This window comes from Ruditapes philippinarum, unplaced genomic scaffold (genome assembly GCF_026571515.1).
Source record: "Ruditapes philippinarum isolate M1 unplaced genomic scaffold, ASM2657151v2 ctg885_1_1_1_1, whole genome shotgun sequence".
Classification (NCBI taxonomy): domain Eukaryota; kingdom Metazoa; phylum Mollusca; class Bivalvia; order Venerida; family Veneridae; genus Ruditapes; species Ruditapes philippinarum.
Genome location: NW_026857915.1, coordinates 18,041 through 45,560, shown reverse-complemented (window position 1 = coordinate 45,560; position 27,520 = coordinate 18,041). Strand labels below are relative to the sequence as shown.

Here is a 27,520-nt window from a genome sequence, read left to right as displayed (position 1 = left end):
TTTTCCAAGCCTAGTTGTACATTGTGCCATGATTTTGTGTATGAATTTATTTTCGCACAGTTATAGGCCCTTAATGGTTTTTGTTTTGTTTTGTTTGTTTGTTTTTTTTGTAAAATTTGTTAAGATAATTTTCCTACACTTCTGTGAAATTTTAGTAATGATATTTATCAAAGGCGGTCGCACATAATTATATTAACAGTATATATTGCGGATTTTATGTCAAAGCTTCCAGTCACTTTTCAATGATAGCTCTTGTTTTAGAATATTTTTCAAGTTCTTTTGGCTCAAGTATTCAAATGACATAATCTGAAAGTAACTGGTGTCATTTCATTACATTGCTTCGGCGAAATTTACTTCGTGCTAAGCGCAACTCTTAAACATTACATGAATGTAAGTCTTTATAATTATCAACTCATTCAATTTTGTCTTAATTATCATTAGTAATCGCCAATATTTCACAATATGGAGCATTTTGTTATTAATGAAAAAATTTAATTATGGATAAAACAGCCTTTCTCATTTTTTTTTATCAGTTAGGTTAAAATTCACTTTTGTATTACTACGTCAATGAATTTAGGTTCGTTTTTGGTGCCTTTTAGTTACAGTTTTCGTCAAGACACGTACATAGACGGTTGTTTCTTCAAATTTATTCAAAAATGTTTGTATTGGATCCATCACATTTGCTAGGGCTCTTTCACATTGCCGGTGGCTCCATTTTCATCCAAAATGATGAGAAAAATGTTCTTGGCATAGAATTCTTCGGTTTTTGAAAAACAAGCATTTTTCCTATTAAACAGATCACCAAAATGTGAAAAAGTCACTGTTTAGTAGGGGTGTACTTGTGTTATTATGCCCCCCCCCCCCATTCAAAGAAATGGGAGTATTTTGCTTTGCATTTGTATGTCGGTCGGTCCGTAGACCAAAAGGTTTCCTATCAATAACTAAAGAAAGTACATTCTATTCTGATATAACGAAATAGGATCAGAGATATATACATGCTGGTGTTAATTTATTCATCGCTTTCAGAAAAATAATCACATCTAGATGAAAAAGATCGATAGCCATTTTAGATTTTGTAACATTTCAAAAGAATTGGTTTTCACGGGTTTCTTTTAAATGATTCTGGAAATTCTTTCTTGTAATTTCATTATTCTATTTAGGCCTCATTTCTTACTATGGGACCATATATAATATATATAATACATCCATAATCAAAAGTAGGGGCTATGTAAGCGTTATAAAATAATTGTTACAAATATTTTTCTAGCTTAATGGCCTTATTATTGAGAGTGTAGCATTCCTGTATTTTTAATTAGTCTAGCTGCTAAATGTTTATGACAGATAATTTATATTTACTCGCTCCTTTCGGACCTACTGTACTGTATGAATTCCATCCCGACTGAAGAAGTATGTTGAAATTTGCCCATCTCCGTAGACAAGATGGATCATAGCAGAGTTCTGTTTGAAAGACCCTGTACAGGCATAGAGATCTATTTCAAGATTTACGTTTTGGCATGGAGCTAAATATCTGTGGTTTTAGGCATTTTAAAAATGAATGGTAAAATATGTTAAATATTTATGATGAATAAAAATATTTAGTTATCTTCAACCGGTTGTTGGAAACGGGAACCAAAGTAGAAAAGGAACCAGTCCGAAAGGAAAAGAAGTCGCCATTTTTACAAAGTTTGACTATTTTTGACAATTTTCCCGTTGTATAGAGACAACAAAGTATAAAACTGAGTTTTTGTTTATCTTCTAATTTGAAACTACGATACAAGATCAAAATGTCTTACGATCGAGTTGATTACTCGGACAAAGCACATTTCAGTTCACCTTCGGATGAGCACCACTACTCGGATGACCCAGTGAGAAATGGTACTAGGAATGGAAATGGCATATACAATGACTATACAGTAGAACTCAAACCAAAACCATACAGAAATTCAATTAAAGTTCTTTGTTGTGAGTGTAAAAACACAAAGCGTGTTAAATTTATAATGGCAGGGGCTGTTGTTGTGTTTCTGCTGGCACTCATCTTGATCATTATTTCAGCTATTGCTCACCATAAACAACAGCAGGCCAACAAGGGATCCCCAGCATATGGTAAGTGTGGCTGTCATCCAGTTACAATCAGAAAAAAAGCTCTTGTACTGACAGGAGATGAAATCCAAAACCTCTTATTTTCCCTAGTGGTTACCTAATATGGTATTTTTTTATCATAATTTACTGGGCAGAAACCAGTTTCCGGACAATACCAGTTTCCAGACAAGTATTATAACGGCTTAATTTTGGCTTTATCGATGACGATCGGTATTATATGTCATGAAGATGCATGTTTTGATTGTTTGAGAAAATAAACTTCCTTCCAAGTTGATACATCATTAAAATTTCGTGAGGATATCTGAAAACAGCCTTATATCCCTTTGGGGCATGTTATTTGTTCTGCGCATGTGCAATATTTTGTTTATTTCGGGATATAATTTGGGGTAGCAATTAATGCACAATGTACTTCATTCGAAGTTCATTGGGTGTAATTCCCCAGAGCTAAATCTGTAACGTATCGGAAAACGGTGTTTAGCTAGGTTTACTCCACTTTCGCACTTCGTTGCTGCCGTACACACAAAAATATCCGTTTCACTTTTCAGTCATTACGAGACCCATCACGTGATCGTTATTTTCCTATCATAAAACATTTTTTCAGTAAATCAGCTTAATTATATAAGAAAGCTAATATGTGAGAAGAAATTTTTTGTTATATTAGAATAATTATCAGTTAAAAACAGATATGAATAACAGCTTAATATATGTCCGGAAACTGGTTCTGCAAGAGTGAACAATTTACACTTTTGATGACCTAATTTAACCCTTCTGTTTGCACATTGCTTACGTCACCAGGCAGTATTAATTGTGTTATCGGACGTATTTAGAGCTCAGGTTTTTAGTATGTTAATTTTATTAATGCATGTTTATTATATAAAAAAGACAATTCAAAAAAGTCGAATTCTGTCCGGAAACTGGTTCCTGTCCAGTACAGTAAGCTATGAAATTAGTAAATTTTATTTTGAACTTGCTTGGTAAACTGTAATTTATTTTTATGTTTCTAACTTTCTGCATAGGAATCCAAATGTTAAGTTTGCTCTCGGATGTCCTTTTTATGTTGGCATCCCATTAAAGATTATCTAAGATAGTTAAAGGGTTTACCAAACATTAAGGCTAAGATTTGAAGTGGCTTAGCCTTATACCTACATGTATTATTGTTACAAGACTAATGAATAAATGGAAGCCAGACAACTCCATGTATGAAATTAAGAAGTAAAAAAAATCTTGAAATATGAACAGGCATGGAGACTGAAATATGGAACGCTTGATTAATTGACAGACAATTCACCACTTTGCTAAAGGGTAAACCCAACAGAAAGTTTTTAAGGAAGTTGCTTGTAACCACATGATACATTGCATATAATCACTAAATTAATATGTTTTAACAAGATTCATTTGTGTGAATAATAGTCACATGCATCTATTCAATTTGTTCCTTGCAAATGTCGAAGTTTGGTCTAAATGTCATTAACAGACTCGGTCAATAAATTCGCCATATTTTTCAGGGCTGTTTGCATATGGTCCAGATAAGAATGGTTTGATAAGCTTCAGTCCACGTGATCATATGACATACATGAATTACTTCAACAGACTTGAATCAAGTCTTGCAGGTTTGTATAGAACAGGAGTAAGAGTTTTATGAAATACAAGTGTTAGTAACTAACCAGTCAGATTTTTGCTATAAAAGTTACAGATCTATAACAAGTAAATTTGCAGATATCCAAGTGTGGTTTTTTTTTAGAATTGTAATACAGCAGGCTTTCAAGTTGACATTATATTGTCTGCATTTTGTTATCCGGTGCCAATGGAAAATGTTGAAATGTTTACTACTTCACTAAACAAAACTAAAAACTTCTGAACTTACTCATCATGAAAGCCTGATAGACATAGTTTAAAGCACCTTAAACAATTTAAAGAAAAGCTTCTGTATTTGTCATGTCCAATATGACTAATACAGATATTATATAGCTGTATAAAAACCCAACAGAAAGAAAAACTACTTTTCTTCAAAGTGTGATCCCGAATAACATTGTAATATAATTGCATTTTTCGAAGGTATAGTTCAGATATGAGGAAGTTTATAATGTTAAAAAGTTCCTCACCAGATTTTACGAGAATATATCCCACTTTGCACTTCCATGCCTCATGAGATCCTTGCATAGCAAAATCCATTCAAGTTAAATACGTTGCCAATCAAGATTCTCCTACAATATAATAACTAGTAATAATAAAGTTATTAATTTTTTATTGATATATTTAACAGACTACAGCACTCTGAGACAATCAGCAAACCTAGACAGGTACATACATTGTGATGATAATACTACTAAAGTACCACACGGTAAAGTTTGCATGCTGACCATGGAAAAATTTGGAGATAATTGCCAACATTTTGACATGTATGGTATCAACGAGGAGCGACCTTGCGTTCTGCTGGTTTTGAAACCTGTAAGTTTGTTACTGTTTCATTTTAATTTTCTTATCCGCCATCTTTTAAAATGTTATTCGTGTACAACTTGAACTGCGCATTTTGCAAAAATCCCTACCAGATATGTTTTTGGGGCTATATTTCTTATCCATCTTTGTTCTTCAAAATATTAGAACCAGTACAAGCATTAACTTGAAACTTAATATGTGAACAGTTGCTAGCTCAATAGGCTATATCACACAAATGCTTTTAATTCCATTTTGTCATAGTCATGTTCCTTTTAGATTTACATTCTCACAAAAATCTATTAAACTAGTGTGGCTGTGTTGCTTATTTAGAATCATTCAAGTACATTTTTTGAAGAACATTTGGAAAGAAATGGGGACTATTAAAATTCAGAATCTGACCCGCAAGTTTGAGACCACTAAATTTCACCATAACTTTGTATATAAACAGATTATGGATGGGGGTGAGGATTTATAAAGAAAGTATATTAAAAAAGTTATTGTTATTCAACATATTTTACAGGATGATAACATCACACCTCAGCCATTTGACTTCACTGATGGTAAAAATGCTGATATAAAGGAGAAGATTGGGGATAGGTTCTCCAGTAAGAGTGTAGCTGTGAGTTGTGAGGGGAAGGTTAGTTTATCAATCAATCGTTGTCAATCTGCTTAAAAAAAATAAACCTTATTTAATATTGATAAACATGTATTACCGGTATATGTAAAAAAGCTATTTATCCACAAAATATAGAAAGATTATGAAGATAGCAAGTAAGCAGCTCTAGAAGAAAGATGACTCAATTAATCCTTAAACTGCCTGCTGAACTTGTGCAATTGCTTTACCCAGCTTTGAATTTGGAACAGTTCATTCAAGTATTTAGGGATTTCAGTGTAGAAATACAAGAACAGAGGTACCAACAGTATCAAGCCTGGTCAGACTGTACTGACCTGCAGGTTACCTACTGGTGACAAAGGCTATTCAATTTCAGTTCGAGCAGTTTAAGGTTAAGATGCTTCTTGTGATCAGAAATGCCTCTGGTTTTATTATTTGCAGCTTTGACCTGCAGGATAAGTGTTAGGGTTATTTCTCTTTGTGAAGGGGTATCAGAGAAACCACATTGAACTTCGTGCAACTGTGAATTTCATGAAAAATTGTTTTATATTTATAAAAAGAAATTTATGCTACTTTTCTTCATCTTTATAACATTGACATTGTATCTTCGCGTTAAGGTCGTTGACTTCAAACCACTTGCCCCTCACCGCTGTGGATTCTTTCATGTGAGGAAGCTATCCAGCTAGCTTACGGAACGTCGGTGGTTCTACTCAGGTGCCCATTCGTGCCTGAAATAATGCACGGAAGGGCACCTGAGGTCTTCCTCCACCAGTAAAGCTGAAACGTCGCGATATGACCTATACTGTGTCGATGTGACGTAAAACCCAAAACAAACAAACAAACATTGTATCTTCTTTAGTAAGATAGACATTGCATCTTCTTAATAATGTTTAAACATATTGCTGTAATTATTACTACATGTATGGTTTTGATAAAAATCTTTAAGCTTGAGTCCATTTCCTGGAAATAACAAGCACTGACATTGTTTGGAGGCATGTTAGATGTAAGAAAAGTTCAAACAATGATTCTCTAAGTTAAGAAGCAGACATGTTAATTATAATGCTACTTCTTATCATGTTATGTAAATCACTTTGGAGTTTAAAGACAAGAATTATCAAAGACTATCTACTAGGAATGTTTCGTATTAATGTTGCAGTTGTTTTCTCCTATTTCTACAGACAGCCAAAGATCAAGCTCTAATGATGAGAGATAATTACACGGCTATGGTTGATTATAATCCTCCAAAAGGTTTTCCCTTGTTTTACTTCCTGGAGAGAGAGGCAGATGGCTACTTGTACCCGGCAGTGATGGTTCAGTTCAACACAGTCCCACCAAACACTCAGGTTAACATTGTTTGTACAGCGTGGGCAAAAAATTTTAACAACGGTCAGCCACAGAGCAGTCAGAAATACTCCACAGAGTTTGCTATCCTCTTGAAATAATAATACATGAAATATCAACTCCTTTCAGTCAGAAAGGCAAATAAGTGTTGTTTATAAAATGCTGATAAGCCTTTCTGGCTGTGATGTAATTGCTGCTCATTAGGATTTTCACATTCCAAACATGCCCAATACTTGACATTTTGAACTAATGAAATATGTACATGGATGGGTATATGAGAATTGATCCTAATTTTTCATAAACATTCCATTTATATTTTTTCATTGTAAATTTGTTTTTTTCATTATCTGAAAAAATTCAAAAATTTATGTAAAGGAAAGGTTGTTAAAATTTTAATGATTTAAAAAGGAAAATACATATCTTTGTTATATAATTTGTTGCGAATTTTGAGCTTGATTATTTGGAGAAAAGTAGGGCTATCCTACAAACACAGACTTTAAATGTAACACTTTGGTTTAAGTTTTATATGCCACTTATTTGTACAGCATATTATATCTCATCAACCATTCATGGTTTTGCTTTATACACGTAATTTTGAGATCATTATACACTATCATAGTTCCATATCACTTGACATGGATTATGACTGAATTATGGCCAAAACTACTGAGGGTAATTACTTGAATCTTAATGCATGTTTTTGTGACTGTAACTGGATGTTACTATCACTTTGACATACTTGTAGATTTTGACTGAATTATGGCCATTTGTGAACTTGAAAATTCTTGAATAAAGTTAAGAAATTTACTTGAAACTTAATTTCATGCCTTTGTGACCATATCTGATAGCTCTGATATGCATATTGGCTTAATTTATGAAAATTAAAAAATTCTTACAGTGTTTAAGCTTTTGCATTCAAAACTACTAAAGATATTCATTTGAAACCAGGATTTTGATTGATAGATGGTCCTTTATCAAATTACAAAATTATTTAGGCAATATTTAAGACTCATAATTATGACATGTATTTTATTATAATGAAATCCTTCTCTAAAAATGTTAAGTATTATATTATGCAGACTATTGTTTTACTATCAAGCACTGAGAATAGTTGAGCATGCTGTTGTACTGGCAGTTCTTGTTTCTTAATGTACCGGTACATTGTTAAATTGTTATAGTTTTTTCTATAATGATTCATATATTTTCATGGTTGTGACTTTTATACTGTTGTTATATGAAATATATCCTATTTCAGAGCTACACAATTAGAATGAGAAATAGATGTAGGACTTCTGTATTGAGTCAGTGAGATTAAGGTTTTGCGTTTTTATAGAATCTTAAGTTATAAGTGGCTTAATCTTTATAGTGGACTTGTCTTGATTTGAAAATCAAAACGGTCTGTTATTTATGTGAGAGATCTTTGTATAAAAAAATCTGTTTATAGTGTGTTAAAATTGGATATGCAAGCTGATATTGCTTATACACTGGTTTCATAGTCAAAATTAAGTTGGCTTTCAGACTTTCACTTGCCCTTCACTGGTGTAGGTTTGAGTCCTGTCAGGGTAATTGGATTCTTTCAGGTGAGGTAGCTCTTCTCAGGTGCCAGTTTGTGCCTGAAATAATTCATGAACAGGCACCTGAGGTCTTCCTTCTTCATTAAAGCTGGAAAGTCGCCGTGTGACCTTTGCAGTATCTGTGTGACTTGCATTCAAACAAAACAAACATACAAAATTTGAGCTTCGTCACGACAAAACCAAAAGACTGCGCGGATGGGCAGGCTGGTCTGGATCCATGCTGGTTGCAAACCCATTATGTTGGTTTTGTTGTGACGCGGCTCACATATTCATATTCGCATGTCTATTCTAACTACCTGATTTTATATGCACTATAAAAGTTCTTCTACTGCTAGCTCAATGCAGCAGTTTTATTTTGGCCCTAGGGGATATGTGAAAATTTGCTGTGCAAGGACATTCTTGTTGACTTTTACTTTACAAGGTCCCTGCAGAACTAGGATTTACCTTGGGCATGAAAATCAAAAAGTCCCCACTATTTTCTCTCTGGGGGTGACCTAATTACAATTGAATGGAGCCTTACCTTGCACATGACTTTTGTTTCATCTGTCAGACTATCTATACAATATTAAAGTGTAAGGGTGAAGTTTGAAGTACTTCAAAGAAGTTATAGTACAGTGAAGAAATTTTATAAATGCATTGGTTACTTAATCTCAAAGCTAAAACTGTTAGTGTACAGTTCACTAGTCAACCAGTAGTATGCGAATAATTGTTGTATATACATTCTGTTTATAATATAACACTTTATGTTAAATGTGCTATACTTTCCAGTATACTTAATATGCTAATCCTTGAAGAAATTTTGATTTAATTAATGCATATCTAAATTTTATTTGTTTCTTGTATGATTAAAATGTATGATTTTTTCATAATGGTTATATATGAAATACTTTGCTGTTAAATAGACTTTCAGATTTAAGTCAGTTTGTTTGCTTGAATTTCCTTCATGCAATTTTATCTGTATGTATCACATGTATAACTAGTTAAGATAAATCATGTAAAAAAATGTACCAAAAGGAAAGATTTGTTGAAAAAAGGGCTTTTATATTCCTTGCTTTTCCCTTTATAAACATAGATTATACAGGATATTTGTTTACTATTATGTATGTTTTCTCTCTGAAAACTTGACCATGTCTGAACATAAATTTCATATCATAATTTTTTTGCCAGAATATGTGGGTCTGCTAATAACTGACAGCTTGTTTAAAGCATTGAAAATTTATTCCCAGTTGTATGATAAGATTCTTTTGTCATTCAAAACCTGCAAAATTATGTGAAATCTGTCAGTAATACTTCATACCTAAGATCAAAAAATGTTTTAGAATCTCACTTGTTTTGTACAAAACAATACAAATGTATATGTTATTTTGATTCATGCATAATGGAATAATCTTCAAGTAAACCTATATTTAGTTAAATATGTACAAAAGTTGACTTACATGACTAGTACAGTATCAAAAAGTAGCTTCCATAATCAATCTAAAGTGGAAAATTATATTATATGCTGAACTGGATTTTGTTGTGATTACGCTTTTGAAATGGACTATTTTATGTTTATTCCTTTTCAGACTGTTATATTTCATTCCACTTTATTTTTGTTCATCAACTATAGAGAAATAAACATTTGTCTTACTGGATTTGGATTTTGGATAATAATTGTTAATTGCTATACTTTTTTGTGGTACTTAGTACATTATATAACTGTTAGGGTCATGCTGTTTAAATTAGTATTGTATGATATGTTAATATAATATAATAGACCAAAGCCAATTTCCTTCAAGTGGTTGTGAACTGTTTGTTTAGTTGTGAACTCTCATTTTTCTTCAATTGTGAACTGTTGTTTTCCTTGAGATGTGAACTGTTGTTAAATGGGTTGTAGTTTTTTTTTCTTTAAGCACACAAGCATAGTAATAATATTGTACATAATTATACACTGATAAAGAATTTATTTGAGCCGTGTCATGACAAAACCAACATAATGGGTTTGCGACCAGCATGGATCCAGACCAGCCTGCGCATCTGCGCAGTCAGGATGCGCAGTCGGATCAGGATCCATGCTGTTCGCTATCAGTTTCTTTACTTGTTATAGGGTTGGTAAGCGAACAGCATGGATCCTGATCAGACTGCGCGGATGCACAGGCTGGTCTGGATCCATGCTGGTCGCAAACCCATTATGTTGGTTTTGTCGTGACGTGGCTCATTTGTGTTAATGAATCAAGGATATTTTATATAATGTTACATGATGTAGTAGAAAATACATGTATATCCACTGTTAACATTTACAATAACTTGCTACTGCAAGAGAATTATAAATTTTTAAGGTATTACAAAATGGCCAGTGTCACCTTAAATGCAGGGAAGAAAATAAATGGATAACTTGTTAAATGGAGGTATGATAATAATTATAATTGTTTGAAGTGGCCATTGGATAAGACTTATCTGAATTGATGCATCATCTAAATGTAGGAACGTGTTAAAATGGACCTTGTACTTCGTATTTTGAAATGTTTGAATTTGTTTGTTAGCGCTGTAAATAGAGGCTTTAACTCAAGAACCATTCCAATAGATTGTGATATTTGTGCCTTATATCGGACCAGCATAACTTTATATATTTTAATATGTCAAGGAAATTTTATTTTTATGTCTTTGTGCAGATTTAAATGGATTTGATTAGCTATAATTACCAGTAATGTAAGTGATCATAAAATCTTAATTTTACTGGAAAATAGATTTTATAGAAATCTGGCCCCTTTTCACTGTTTAGGGTACCTGTAAGTATTTCTTATTTACAGATACATGTATGTTTCTATTAATGTCTTTATTTGTTACTATTGATAACATTGTAAAACAGAATCATTATATACAGTTTCTATATATCACAGTATCATTATATAGTACAAGATACTACTACACCTCATTGCTTATAATATTTGTTCTGTTATATAGGATTATAAATTTACTGGAAAACTATCAGTTGTGAACAATATTTTTTTTATAAAAAAAAGCATTTTTTTTGTAATTTTTAACATATTTTTAAAGAAAACATATGTCTGGTAATTTATTTCACAATCTTTTAGTTACCTTTAACAAAATATAAATAATATCAATATTATTGTTTAATTATACATGTAATACATCATGTGTAACTATTCATTTAATATATTTATTCACATATCAAGTTTTTACTAAATGTATCTATTTGTAAGTCATATGTAATTTATAACAGCATGTACATTTCATGTGTTGAGATATGTGCCAGCATCTAGAGACTTTCATGCAGATATCTTTCTAGCTAGCTTAAGTAACGTCTGTGGTTATTGTCAGGTGCGGTTGATTCCTGGAATAATGCAAGGAGTGACACCGGAGGTCTTCTACCACTAGTCAAGCTATAATCTATAATTATACAGTTTTATTGTGTTGGTTGAATGTATAACCCAACCAAAAACTCATTCATAGAGCTTAGATATTTGGTATATACATGTAGCTTTGCCCATGAACTTAATGAATAATGGCTGAAGTAGTGAGAAACAGTCCCAAGGACCTATTTCTACATGGAAGATTAATGATCTTTCTTAGCAACGGATCTCTTCTGAGAAATGTAGAATATCATGACCTTCTTTAAAGAGTTTTAATTCATTGACAGGCACTTTACTGTTTAGTTTTGTATATTAAAGCATCAGTTAAGTTTTAACAGATTTGCAGACTTAAATTTATATTGCTTATAAATAATTGATTGAGTTTAGGGCATCATTATTTTGATGTATCTCGCTTGTTGATTTCACAGAGTTAAAAATGATGATCCCTTAGTAAGTGATACCTTGTTACCAGCATTAAATGTTTACCCTGGTTATTGGTTGAAATGTTTAAACAGTGACATATCACTACTTTTGAACTGTGTTCTTCGTTGTTTTTGTTATTTCTTATATAAAGTTGATTTTGTAATATTTACCATTATTAAGAAATGAATAATAATTTATGTATTTTTGAAGAAAAAAAATGAAAATGATTATAACTGTTGTAAAGCTATTGTTAGATAGTAAAGTTCAAATTCAGTGCAATACTGTTGTATCTGGACAATCAGGTTTATTCATAGTTACAACAGTGTTGCATTGAGCATCGTAGTTTCTTATGTTAATTATGTGAAGTATAAGGCAATCATTCCATTGGTTATTTTTGTGATATTTTTGAAATTCTGTAGACAAATAATCATATTGTGTTTTTACAACCTGTTGTTTAAGCATGCATTATACTGTATATTATCTATTTCGGACAAAAAGTAAACATTTTTTTTCCTCAAGCACTGACTGTGGGTGGAACTCCAAATATCTGGATTTCTAGGTGGACACTCGACCATATCAAGAAAAGGTTAACTCAGTAGTAAGGCTGTAAGAAATGGTAGAGACCTGTAGTCACTAAAGGTATATGTCCATACACATACAGAAATTTACGTTCAACTATAGCATTATTTGAAAATTATTGAGATACTTGAAGCTATTCTATATCATGTCACATTATTTGTTCGATGATTATTTCCATCCCTTTTATTTAATGAATTGTCTGTAAGTAATTGATTAACTTTTCCGTAAGTGCCAGGTCATTACAAAGGGGTTATTAAAAAGAAAGTTTTTGTTTTGTTTTTATTTGTACAGTCACATTTTCTGATGATCTTCTCAGCAATCTGCAATGATTCATACATAATTTCTGTCGCTTCACATTCCATCATAGGTTTAGTATAAGCACGAGAATTTTCACTTTGTCACAACATTATTAGTAATAATGTTTCATGTATACACCTTTTTGAATATGAGACTGTAACCTAATAGTATACACAAGTACATATTAAGTCATCATTAACATAATACATGAGCAATATCATTACTTACATATACCTTGTATTAGCAGTTGCTTCCCATCTTAGCTTTCCAAGTTACAACCAACAATACCAGATCTTCAAATGTAAGCTAAAACTAAAACATCTTTTTATCAGGTAGAAACACACCTCTTTATGAAGGTATATGATTGATAAAAGTTTCAGTTTACTGTAGAAAAAAACTTAATATTACACTCTGGTTTACAAACCCTTGTATATCATATCATATCATGCTTTTATATTTTGTATTGTGCCTTTTGTTAGTACAATTGATATATATTTCACTGCTAGATCATGATAAAGGATAAATTCTGTACGTTTGTTATTATTTTTTGAGGCCCCACTAATGCCCTATTATTAAGTTAATAATTTAGACACCAATTTTTTAGAAGAAAATGAAATCTTATCTCTACAAATAACCTTCCAGACAAGATTAATATGTAATATGTTTGGTACACCTGTGCCCCCTAATTATCACAAAACTCCAGGTCAAGGTCATCCAGACATTGGAGAAAATCCCACAAAAATAATGAAAACTTAGCAGATAGTTCATGATAACCGACTCTCGTTTCAGCTCACCTGTCATGAGCTTTTGTGATGGCTTTTCATCCGGTGTCCGGCCATTAACTTTTACATTAAACAACATCTCTTCATAAAACGCTTAGCCAATTTCATCTAAACTTCACAGAAATGTTCCTTTCGTAGTCACTTTTAAAAATTATTCAATGAATTAGATTCCAAGCAGAACTCTGGTTTCTGGTTGCCATGGCAACCAAAAGAGGTTGCCATGGCAACCAAAAGAAAAACTTAAAATCTCTTCTTTTAAAAAACCCAAAGAACTAGAGCTTATATATTTAGCATGAAACATCTTCTAATGGGTGTCTACCAAGATTATTCAAGTAAAAGCCCTGGAGTCTAAAGTTGCCCCACCCTGGGGGGTCATTGATTTTCCTTATATGTACATAGTAAAAACTTAAAAAATCTTTTAAAAAACCCAAAGAGCTGGAGCTTAGATATTAAGCATGAAAAAATCTTATGTGTGTCTACCAAGTTTGTTCAAATAAAAGCCTTAGAGTCAAAATTGGTCCTGCCCAAGGGGGTTATTGATTTTCCTTATACATTGTACGGTGTATGTAAAAAGTAAAAACATCTAACAAACCCAAAGAGCTAGAGCTTAGATATCAATTATGATAAATCTTCTGATGTGTGTCTACCAAGTTTGTTCCAGTAAAAGCCCTGAAACTCATTTCATACTTAAATGTCCTAAAATTGACACCTTTAGAAGCATTTACCTTAAAGAATGTGCTGATTTATGTAAAAACTTTGCTTAACTCTCAATTGTATAAATGGTCATTTTTAGTTAAGCACTGTAATTTATACAGTACAACAATAAAAAGAACCTCATGTCCTTTTTAGCTCGACTTTTCTATGAAAAGGGGAGCTATCCTACTCGCCCCGGCGTCGGCGTCGGCGTTGGCGTCACACCTTGGTTAAGTTTTTCGTACCACCCCACTTTATTTCAGAAGTATTACAAGTTTGGCTTTGAAACTTACCATACTTGTTCACCATCATAACCTCCATCTACAGACAAGAGTACATAACTCTGTCAAGGTTTTTGACAGAATTATGGCCTTTTTTGACTTAGAAAGTGTATTGAGCTTGGTTAAGTTTTTTGTACCACCTCACTTTATTTCAAAACCATTGGAGGTATTGCTTTGAAACTGACCATACTTGTTTACCATCACGACCTTCATCAACAGACAAGAGGACATAACTCTGTCAAGGTTTTTGACAGAATTATGCCCCTTTTTGACTTAGAAAATACATTGAATATGGGTAAAATCCACTTATTGCCTTAACCCTTTGAGATATTGCTTTGAAACTTTTAATGCTATTTCACATCATTACCCCCATCTGTACGCAAGAGAAGGTAACTCTGTCAAGGATTTGTTTTAAAAATTAAGGCCTTTTATCGACTTAGAATCTTGGTTAAGTTTTTAGTACCAGTCCACTTTTTGACTGAACTGTTTGAGATATTAATTTGAAAGTTGGAATACTTGTTTACAATCATGATTCCCAAACATGTCCAGGAGAAGGTAATTCTGTCAAAGATTTTATTTGAATTATGGCCCTTAACTGTCAATGTTTTGTATTATAGGCAAGCACTAAAAAACTTAAAAAATCTAAAAAAATTCATTCCTATCCACTTGTTCACTTTACCATAAATTATGTCATATAAACATTGCTGTAATATTCAAGGGTATCAAACAACTAGTTCACTTTAAAAATACAGAGATTCTTGTATTGCCTTTTACTGCAAAAACTTTTTTTATTGGCAAGCAATAAAAAAGTCGAGCGCGCTGTCTTACGGACAGCTCTTGTTTAATTGTGTTATCAAATCAGAATTAGCTTATGTTATCTTATTGTTATGTTTATGTACATTTACATTTAATGTACTGATATATATTCTATGTAATTGTATGCCTGAGAAGGCCCATGATTGGAAATAAACACTATTCTATTCTACCCAAAAAGTGGGGGCACAAAAAGATAGAAAAAACTGTTAATAATCATCAACATTTTGTCATGTTAATGTTGTCGTTGTCATTAAATTTGCAATTTGTGGTAGTATAGATAATACAGCTAGTTTGCCGCTATAAAATTTTACCAACAATCTGGTTGCAGTTCAATGACCATAATGAATAAAAATATTTAGTTGTTTTCAACCTAAGGAAAGAAGGAAGTTTAAAAGAAAACCAGTTTAAAAGAAAACTTGAGTTGTGTATTGAATTATTTGATAAACCGAAACAAGATGAAAATGTTTTACGATCAAGTTGATAAAGCACATTTCAAGGAATTTATGGTGGGAATCAAGCCAAATCATTATGAGAGTACAAACACAAAACGTGTTAGATTCATAATAGCAGGGGCTATGGTAATGTTTCTAATGGTACTCATTCTGATTATTACATGTGTCTATCTATCTCTGAATTCTGCCTCCCAGTCAGATATTGCTCACCAGAAACAACAGGAAAACACTGTCGAGTTCACCCCAGGTAATGTTTCAACTTGTTTCTCCATCATAACATACACTTAAATTTTGTGAATCTAAATTATAGATCTAATATGTCTGGTTTTAGAGAAGTATTTACCTGATACATGTCTTATTAACATAATTATACTTCCACAAATGAAGTTAAGGGGGTATAAGGGAGTCGGATTGTCAAGCTTATATGAAGACCCTGGTTGGTATTGCATTTTGGCCACCTGGGGTCAAGGTCACCATTTCCAAAAATAGAAAATGGTTTCTGGTAGAAATGAGATATTGTAATGAAACATGGTGTATAGCAAGCTTATATGAAGATCCTGGTTGGTATTGCATTTGGACCCCTTGGGGTCAAGGTCACCGTTACTAAAAATAGAAAAATGCTTTTATGACAATAATTAGAGTTTGGAATGATGTTTTGTAATAAAAAAATGACCATTTGCTACCAATTATCAAGCGAAGTCATTTATAGTGTACAAATAAGATAATGAAAAAGGTCAAGGTCATCAGTTATATTGAAACAAGATATGTTTGAAAAACATGTATGCCCCCTATCAGCAGCAAAAAGTCATGTGATAAGGTTATTATGCATGACATCTGACCCAGTGATCAAACAATTAATAAGGGTTATCAAGTATCTACTGGTCATGACCTTAACCTTTGACCCCTTGACCCAAAACTCAATAGGGGTCATCTGCTGGTCATGACCAATCATCATACAAAGTTTGAAGTTCCTAGGCATAAGCGTTTTTAGTTAATTGATTGGAAACCGTTTTTACCTACAAGGTCAATGTGACCTTGACCTTTGACCCCTTGACCCCAAAATCAATAGGTCATCTGCTGGTCATGACCAATCACCATACCAAGTTTGAAGTTCCTAGGCCGAAGCGTTCTTTAGTTATTGATCAGAAACCGTTTTTACTTACAATGTCAATGTGACCTTGACCTTTGACCCCTTGATCCCAAAACTCAATAGGGGTAATCTGCTGGTCATGACCAATCACCATACCAAGTTTGAAGTTCCTAGGCCTAAGTGTTCTTAAGTTATTGATCAGAAACCGTTTTTACTTACAAGGTCAATGTGACCTTGACCTTTGACCCCTTGACCCAAAACTTAATAGGGGTCATCTGCTGGTCACGACCAATCATCATACAAATTTTGAAGATCCTAGACCTAAGCGTTTTTAGTTAATTGATCGGAAACCGTTTTTACCTACAAGGTCAATGTGACCTTGACCTTTGACCCCTTGACCCCAAAATCAATAGGTCATCTGCTGGTCATGACCAATCACCATACCAAGTTTGAAGTTCCTAGGCCTAAGGGTTCTTTTGTTATTGATCAGAAACCATTTTTACCTAAGAGGTCAATGTGACCTTGACCTTTGACCCCAAAATCAATAGGGGTCATCTACTGATCATGACCAATCACCATACCAAGTTTGAAGTTCCTAGGCCTTAAAGTTCTTTAGTTATTGATCGGAAACCGTTTTTACCTACAAGGTCAATGTGACCTTGACCTTTGACCCCTTAACCCTAAAATCAATAGGGGTCATCTACTGATCATGACCAATCACCATACCAAGTTTGAAGTTCCTAGGCCTAAGGGTTCTTTAGTTATTGATTGGAAACTGTTTTTATCTAAGAGGTCAATGTGACCTTGACCTTTGACCCCTTGACTCCAAAATCAATAGGGGTCATCAACTGATCATGACCAATCACCATAACATGTTTGGAGACCCTAGGCCTAAGGGTTCTTTAGTTATTGATCGGAAACCGTTTTTACCCAAGATTTCAATGTGACCTTGACCTTTGACCCCTTGACCCCAAAATCAATACGGTCATCTACTGATCATTACCAATCACCATACCAAGTTTGAAGTTCCTAGGCCTAAAGGTTCTTTAGTTATTGATCGGAAACCGTTTTTGCTTACAAGGTCAATGTGACCTTGACCTTTGACCCTTTGACCCTAAAATCAGTAGGGATCATCTACTGTTCATGACCAATCACCATACCAAGTTTGAAGTTCCTAGGCCTAAGGGTTCTTTAGTTATCATTGGAAACCATTTGGTCTACGGACAGACGGACCGACAAGTGCAAAGCAATATACCCCCTTTTCTTCGAAATGGGGGCATAATTAAGATTTCTGCTGTTACATAGTCTAGAACAAAGTAAACACATTCAGTTTCATTCATTTTCATGTCATATCTCAGTTACAGGAAATTGGGGTGATCGAAACATATTCAATACTAGATAGTTTAATAATATTTTATTGTATTAATATGCATACAATATACAATTTCATAATTTTACAGACATAATCAAGTGTACATACAAAAGGGTTGGGCCAAAAGTTTTAACAACATTATCGTGGGCCCTTCCCTGAGGTTAGTCAGAAATAAGTTTAAATATACTTTTTGAATAAAGTTGTGTGATATCAAATAATTATCAATTTCAGTTTTAAGTAATTTTCAGGATCTAATTTTCATGAACTAATTTTATCAAATGTTTTATATGTGAATATAAATAAATCAAATGAACTTTTATTAGAGAAAAAAATAATTATATAATTATATGAAAAAGTTAGAAATATAGATAAGCATTATAATAAAATTTATAATGATACAAAGAGTGATAAAATTAAGTTATTTAAATATTTTAAATGTATAAAGTGTAAGTTTCAAATGTCAAAAGTGATTACAAGAAAAAAATTACAAGACTAATTAACAAATGAAAGCAGGACAACTCCATTTATGAAATTAACCCATTACCAGATATATACGCCTTTCTACACCTTGTTCACCCCCCTTTTTTGTTGTCTCAAAATGTGAAAAAATGCCTTATTTTGGCCCCCTACCCTTGTTTTTGCTAGAGAAATGTTGTTTAAAAAAGTGACGACTTTTCAGGGGTCGCCCCCTATCCAACAGATACATCAAGGGGTTGCCAGAAGGGGGATGTGCCCCCTTCTGTTTGGGGGGGGGTTGAAGGGGGCAGCAGTCCTCGTCACCAAGAAAATTTTAGACTTGTGAGAGGGTAAAAATGACCCCATGTTGATCATAACAGGTAATGTCTGTAACCAACACTGAAAAGCCTTTATCTCTATCTTAATCCATTGAGAAGTTGCAGCACTTTGAAATCAATTTTGATGGAAAAAATCAACGCAAAATAGTGATTTTTGGCAATTTTGAGATGTCCCTCGTTGCCCTGGTAACAGGAAATTTAAGACTGAGCATGTTGTTACAAAGGCAATGTTCAAGTCAACATTTGTGCCATGTTTGATTTAAGTATTGGAGCAGTTTTTATAGTTTTTAGCAATTTTTTTAGCAATTTGAGCTTGTAACGGGAGACTTTTCAATGAAAACAGCCATTTTTCACGAAATGCTCATGCGGTAATGGGTTAAGAAGTTATATAAGAGTTAAAAAATAGTGAGACATCAACAGGCATGGCGACTGAAGTATAAGAAACTCAATTAAATGGCAGACACTTGATCACTTTGCTTAAACTCAAGCAAGTTGCTTGTAACCATTTACATTGTATATATCTCTAAATTAATGAATTAACAAGTCATCAGTGTCAACAAAATACATGTCATTGTCAATTATTTTTGTGTCCCATTACTGTTTGTAATTGTTGAAGTTTTTGTTTAAAACTCATATCTGATGCAGCAATACATGTTTTGTCAAAGATTTTTCTAAATGTCAGTAACAAACAATAAATTCGCCATATTTTTTCAGGTCTGTTTGCATATGGTCCAGATAAGAATGGTTTGATAAGCTTCAGTCCACGTGATCATATGACATACATGAATTACTTCAACAGACTTGAATCAAGTCTCGCAGGTTTGTAATTGTGTAGAACATGAGTTAAAATTAGAGTACAACAGTTAAATGAAAGTGATAATAATATTACTTAATTTATGAAAGATAGAACATTAAGAATTTGTAACACCTTATTTACAATGCGGCCTTCTTAATAAAATCATGTTAATTGAAGAAAAATATAACAAAGAAATAATTAAATGGTAATGACAGTGTTAACATGTAACTTTAAAGCACACAAATACTATTTTGTAAGTAACAAGCCAATAAGATTCAAATAATGTCATAGCAGGTACAGAATACCATGAAAATTTGCATAAATTATATCCAAGTGCATTTCTTTTGGAATTGACTTATGACAGGCTTTCAATTTGCTATATATTTGCCTGCTTTTTGTATAATTATGCTCTGCCAGTGGAAAATTCCCAAATGTTGCCTCTTCAATAAAAAAATCTAAAAACTTCTAAACATACTCGTTTTGACTTTGGTTACAATTGCATGCCATATTTAAGCACCTTAAACAATTTAAGAGGAAGCATCATTATTATGTTGACATTATTAATAACATATTAGCATTTTCTAGTCACTTTCCCTTTTCACTTTCCCTCGGGTTGGGCACATAGCTGACAAGACACAGGGCATCGGCAGAAGATTTGAATACTTGGGATGGCGAAAAAAAAATGACTAGAACTTGAACTTCAGACCAGCTGCCAGTGTCCTGACTAATGCCAAGGGGAGTGGCCCTGCAAAGTAGGAAGAGTCAACGAGGATGGTGACCTAGGGGGCATAAGCCGCATAAGCCCCTAGTTTGAATGACAACTTGAAAGGCAGGCCCTCTGCTTGGCACCAACAGCCTTTTTAAACTTTACCTTTTTTTCTCATATTGTCTCAGGTGGGGTCATCTCCAGTATGTGCGTCCTTTTCCCTTGCTTCGATGAACACAGTTTTAAGTTGATTGTTTTGTTATGAACTTGTCATCAATAGGACTTTAATTTGTAATACAAGTTGCTGACTTTATATACAGAATATAGTTTTCTAACATGAATATAATCCATGGCTGGCAATTCGGGTTATATTTATCTCATTTAGGCTATATTCTCCTGTATATCCTGTCAACTTGTATAACTAAAATTATAGTTGTACATGAACCCAACAGACAGAAAGACTGTATTACATCCAAATGTGATCCAGAGTGACATAACAAATTTTATTAATGTATTGTTCAAACACAAAGAAGTGTATTTTATAAGGAAAATATCATTACAAGATTTTACTAGAATTATATCTCACTTTGCACTTCTATGCCTCATAAGATCTTGAAAAAGCAAAATCTACACAAGTTAAGTACATTATCCAGATCAAGATTCAGTCCTACAATAACTCATTATAATAATGTCATTAATTAATTATCAATATAATTTAACAGATTACAGCACCCTGAGACAATCAGCAAACCTTGACAGGTACATACACTGTGATGATAATACTACTAAAGTACCACACGGTAAAGTTTGCATGCTGACCCTGGACAAATTTGGAGATAATTGCGCCAGTTTTGACATGTATGGTATCAATGAAGGGCGACCATGTGTCCTGCTGGTTTTGAGACCTGTAAGTTTACATAATGTCTTAATTTGATACTGAATTATTTTTTTTTCTCCTTCACTAATAAATCTTTAAAGTCATAGAACTTGAATAGTGGCATTTTGGCTTAAACTCTGCCCTTTTCTTCTCAAAAGAAAAAAAATCTTGCCAATATAAATTTAAATTTTACAATACCTTTGCTGGACACTTTTTTGTTTTGTTTTGGCAATATATTAATAACTTTTTCCTTTTCCATCTTTGTTCTTCAAAATATTTATAACCACGCACTTACATTAGTATTTTAAGCTAAATATTTATTGCGAGTCTCAAGCTCATTAGGCCATGTTACACAACTGCATTTAATTGCATTTTGTTATAGTTATGTCTCCTTTAGATTTATATTTATACAAATGGGTTTATTTAGAATGGATTAAATACATTTTTTAAAGAACATTTAGAAAATTAAAGACCATTAAAGTCTCATTATCTTAAATGTCAGAATATGACTTCCAAGTTCAAAATTTTGAAGTTCACTAAAGTACACATGTTAACAGATTAAGGAGGAGAGAGAGAATTTATAAAGAAAATTTCTATATTAAGAAAGTTTTTCAACATAATTTACAGGATGATAACATGACACCACAGCCATTTGACTTCAGTGATGGTAAGAATGTTGACATAAAGAAGAAGATTGGGAATAGGTTCTCCAGTAAGAGTGTAGCTGTGAGTTGTGAGGGGAAGGTTAGTTTATCAATCAATGTCAATCTGCTTAATAGAAAAAAGAAACCTTACTTATAGACAATGTATGTGTATAACAAGAAATCTCATTATCAGTTAAAAAAGTAGAATAAACATAACATGTAAACCAGTTTAAGCAGAAAAATGACTGATTATACCCCCACAAATGAAGTTTAAGGGGTATCTTGGAGTCAGTTTGTCTGTCAGTCAGTCCACATCATGATCTCGGGTTTGTCTGTCAGTCAGTCCACATCATGGTCTCGGGTTTGTCTGTCAGTCAGTCCACATCATGGTCTCGGGTTTGTCTGTCAGTCAGTCCACATCATGGTCTCGGACAAAAACTAGTGTTTAGATTGAGGTATTGTAGTGAAACATGGTATATTGCATTTACCTTATGTGGAAACCCGGGTTGGTATTGCATTTGAACCCCCTGGGATATAGATCACTAATACTGAAAATAGAAAAATGTTTTCCGGACAATAACTTGAGTTAGAAATGAGATATTGTAATCAAACATGGTGTATAACAAGCTTATATGAAGAGCCTGGTTGGTATTGCATTTGAACCCCTTGGGGTCAAGGTCACTGTTACTAAAAAAGAAAAATGTTTTCCAGACAATAACTAGAGTTAGAAAAGAGATATTGTAATCAAACATGGTATATAACAAGCTTATATGAAGAGCCTGGTTGGTATTGCATTTGGACCCCCTGTGGTCAAGGTCACTGTTACTAAAAACAGACAAATTTTTAGTTAGGAATAAGATTTTGTAATCAAACTTGCTGTAATTATAGCAACCTTATGTGAAAACCCTGGTTGGTATTGCATTTGGACCTTCTGGGGTCAAAATCAAGGTCACCATTACTAAAAATAGAAATAGGGTTTCCAGACAATAACTAGAGTTAGGAATAAGGTTTTAAAATCAGACTCGCTATATAGCAACCTTATGTGGAAACACTGGTTGGTATTGCATTTCGACCACCTGGGTTCATTGTCAAGCTAACTAGAGTTAGGAATGAGACATTTTAATCAAAATTTGTTTATAGCAAGTTCAAATGAAGATCCTGGTTGGGATTGAATTAATTGAAATAATTCTTTGTATGTAGGGGATACTTCATTTATTATAGGTTGAGTTTAAATTTTTCTTTAGGCCACTTATTTTTCAAAAAGTCAAAGTTGCTGGTAGGAGTATTAATCACCTTTAGTGATAGCTCTAGATTTGTTCTTATTTTCATGTAGCTTACTTCTGTTAGAGTCAATGTAAAAACTTTCAAGAACAGATAAATAAGTGTATTGGCTAGGAATGTTTCGTATCAAAGTTGCAGTTGTTTTCTCCTATTTCTACAGACTGACAAAGATCAAGCTCTAATGATGAGAGATAATTACACAGCTATGGTTGATTATAATCCTCCAAAAGGTTTTCCCTTGTTTTACTTCCTGGAGAGAAAGACAGATGGCTACTTGTACCCGGCTGTGATGGTTCAGTTCAACACAGTCCCACCAAACACTCGGGTTAACATTGTTTGTACAGCGTGGGCAAAAAATTTCAACAACGGTCAGCCGCAGAGCGGTCAGAAATACTCCACTGAGTTTGCTATCCTCTTGAAATAATAATGCAATACACAACCCACTATGATATATTGACTCCTTTCCGGCCAGAAGACCAATAAATAGGTATTTTTAAAAATGCTGATAAGCCTCTCTGGCTGTGATGTAATTTTTGCTCATTAGGATTTCCTCATTCCATATATCCCAGATACTTAACACTTGTTAGATTTGTACTTAGGTATGTGAAAATTGATTCTAATTAAATTCGTCAACAATCCATTTATATTTTTACATTCTATATACATTTTATAATTTTTTGTTCATATTCTGAAAAAATTTCAAAAGTTTGTTACTTTCATGAAGAAAAGGTTGTTGAAATTTTAATGATTTAAAAAGAAAAATACATATCTTTGTTACATTATTTGTTGTGAATTTTTAGCTTGATTATTCGGATAATTGTAGGGCTATCCTACAAACACATGCTTTAAACGTAACACTTTGGTCAAGTTTTATATGCCACTTATTGTACTGCATCATATCACATCAACCATTTTTGCTTTTCACTTATTTTAGATCATTATAATAGGTCACTATCAAAGTTCCATAAGTCTGACATGGTTTTTGACTGAATTATTAAAACTTGTGCAACATCAATCTTCAAAACTACTGATGGCATTCACTTAAAACTTTTTTATGCATGTTTTTATGACTGTAACTGGATGTCACTTTCAAAAGGCCCTTTACTTTGACATACATGTAGATTTTGACTGAATTATGGCCTTTTGTGAACTTGAAAATTCTTGATAAAAGTAAAGAAATTAATTTGAATCTTTAATTATGTCTTTGCGACCATATCTGGCAACCATTTTCCAAGGCTGATACCTCTGACATGCATATTTGTTAATTTATGAAGTTTGAAAATTCTTAAACTGTTCAAAACTACTAAAGATATTCATATGAAACTGAATTAATACATGTCTTTAGGACCATTATGGGAGTCCCTATACAAAGCCCATAACAGTTGTTACATGGATTTTGATTGATAGATGGCCCTTTATCAAATTACAAAACTACAAGACTCATAATCATGACATTTATATTTTTATTGAAATCCTCCTCTAAAAATGTTGATTATTACATCACACTGAAGATCAAATGAGCCGCATCACGACAAAACCAACATAGTGCGTTTCGATGGCTGAACGCAACACTGGTCTAACTTCATTTTTACAAATTTTCAAGGAGGCTATAAAAACTTAATTAATTCTATAAATTGGACATTTTTGATATTATTTTTAGATTTTTATGTCCATATAAGTTAAAATTTTAGTTAAAAGAAGTTTGAAAAATTAATTTTGTTAAATAAAAAAGATATTTGAAAAGATATGAGTTAGATTAGTTTTCCATTTATAAATCACCAAATTTCAATGATAAATTTTCAGCAAAACTGGTCTAACTTGACTTAGCCCTATGTTGCATTTACAAAATGAGTTTAATAAGGCCAAAACAATAATCAATATGTGCTATGTTTGAAAAAATAGGATGATATAATAGAAAAAAGCTGTAACTTTAACCGTATTTTAGTATTATTTTAAAAGAAAACAACTTTTTTAAGGAAACCGACATGTTAATTTATACAAAATTGACAACTTTTGCATAACATACTAGAAATATCAGACAATCACATAAAAATATTTTAGAAAAAAAAATTAATAATAAAGTTTCAGTTCGGAATGAATGTTTTGTAGACAAGATAAGATATTTTACATTAAGCATAATTCAATGTAACATCAGAATTGAAGCACATACTCATAACTGAAAAATAGAAGCATGTATATAAAACTTGCAGTTCTAAAAACACAGGCAATATTATTCAAAATGAAACTAATTTTTTCCCTATTGGATCTTCGTTTATATTTTCAAGTTTATTAATCTAGTCAGAATTTCAAGAAAAATGTTAACTTTAGGAACATTTTGCATAAACTAAAGTTATCTCTCCAAGTTGCCAAAGAAAAAACTTTTGCCTCTCTTTGTAATTAAACTTGGCATGACACTTGTATCTATAGCTTTGTCTTCCCTCCTTTCTCATCATCCTTTTTACTCAATTTTTTGTCATATTTTTAAACATAATTTTTTCCCATATTCCTATTACAGTAATTCATTACATTTCTCTGTTATCTATCATCATTCTTGCATTTTTATCTAATATTTTCCCCATTTAATAACTATTTTCTATATTATGTAAACTATCATTTTAACCATTCCCTATTTGCAAGTACTCATCATCAGCATAATAATAACAAACACCCTAATTTCACCTTCAAAATGATTAACAGCATTTTTATCACCATCATCATCCTCGGCTCTTATATAAACAGCATTGTCTCCGGTAGCCCTTATTAACCAACATTACTATTCTGAACACTCATCTCACCACCACTACTAGTATTTTCCTCACCACCTATATATGCAGCATTGCCACCAAATTAGACCTCATTACATCAGTATTGTCATCAATCACACTTTTATCATCAGCATTGTCATCCTCAGCATAGTCCCCTTTAACTGTAATTATATCACCAATATTGTCCCCACTACTCTTTTGATACCAACATTGTCCTCACTATTAACTATAGTATCACCAGTAAATGTTCCCACTAACCCTTATAAAACCAGCATTGCCCCAACTAACTATAATCAAAGTATTGTCCCCTCTAATCTTTATAATACCAGCATTGTCCCAACTAACTATAATATCACTGGTCAGCAATGTTCCCACTAGTTATAATATTACCAGAATTGTCCCACCTAACTATAATATCATCAGCATTGTCCCAACTAACCCTCATATCATCAGCATTGTCCCAACTCACCCTCATATCACCAGCAAATTTACTTTGATATCACCAGCATTGTCCCCATTTACTATTATATCACCAGCATTGTCCCAATTTACTATGATATCACCAGCATTGTCCCAACTAACCCTCATATCACCAGCATTGTCCCTACTAACCCTCATATCACCAGCATTGTCCCTACTAAACCTCATATCACCAGCATTGTCCCCATTTACTATCATATCACCAGCATAATGTCCCCAATTACTATGATATCACCAGCATTGTCCCCATTTCCTATGATATCACCAGCATTGTCCCAATTTACTATGATATCACCAGCATTGTCCCAATTTACTATGATATCACCAGCATTGTCCCAACTAACCCTCATATCACCAGCATTGTCCCTACTAACCCTCATATCACCAGCATTGTCCCTACTAACCCTAATATCACCAGCATTGTCCCTACTAAACCTCATATCACCAGCATTGTCCATACTAACCCTCATATCACCAGCATTGTCCCCATTTACTATCATATCACCAGCATTACCCCATCTATGATTTCACAAGCATTTTCTCCACTATTACCCTCTTTATCAGCATTGGCCCCACTAAATATAATATATCACCAGCATTGTCCTCACTTTTTTCTTAAACATTTCTTTTCTTTTCTTGTTGGGTTTTATGTCGCACTTACAAAGTAGAGGTCATATGGCAATACTCCAAGTTTTCCCAGCGGAGGAAGACCTCAAGTACCCAATTTCTGCTGCTTCATGTTTGTAACCCTTAGGAAAAGGAAAGGCATTTAACTTGCAGTTATTTAGCATTGTTTTTCTGACCAGTTTTAACCATTTATTAAGCAGTTTTCCTTGACAAATGTGATTATGTAGAAAGCATTTAAAATGCAGTTAAAATGCATTTAAAATGCAGTTATTTAGCATTGAAAAAGCATTGAAATCAGCCGAAATATGTAAATGAGATGACATCATAAAACTGCCTCCAAATATGGAG

General features: G+C 33.0%; 2 protein-coding genes across 2 annotated transcripts; both read left to right on the top strand.

Moving 5' to 3' along the window:
- Window positions 1-1,622: 1,622 nt before the first annotated feature.
- LOC132751500 (sodium/potassium-transporting ATPase subunit beta-like) lies at window positions 1,623-9,416 on the top strand. The gene is made up of 5 exons (XM_060741666.1): window positions 1,623-2,103; window positions 3,606-3,710; window positions 4,364-4,548; window positions 5,057-5,173; window positions 6,328-9,416. Exons 1-5 carry the CDS (start codon window positions 1,785-1,787, stop codon window positions 6,589-6,591), a joined length of 990 nt encoding a protein of 329 aa, XP_060597649.1. The 5' UTR covers window positions 1,623-1,784; the 3' UTR covers window positions 6,592-9,416.
- Window positions 9,417-15,645: 6,229 nt separating this feature from the next.
- Window positions 15,646-24,847, top strand: LOC132751501 (sodium/potassium-transporting ATPase subunit beta-1-like). Its single transcript, XM_060741667.1, has 5 exons — window positions 15,646-15,987; window positions 19,711-19,815; window positions 21,221-21,405; window positions 22,003-22,119; window positions 23,461-24,847. Exons 1-5 carry the CDS (start codon window positions 15,744-15,746, stop codon window positions 23,722-23,724), a joined length of 915 nt encoding a protein of 304 aa, XP_060597650.1. The 5' UTR covers window positions 15,646-15,743; the 3' UTR covers window positions 23,725-24,847.
- Window positions 24,848-27,520: the final 2,673 nt, after the last annotated feature.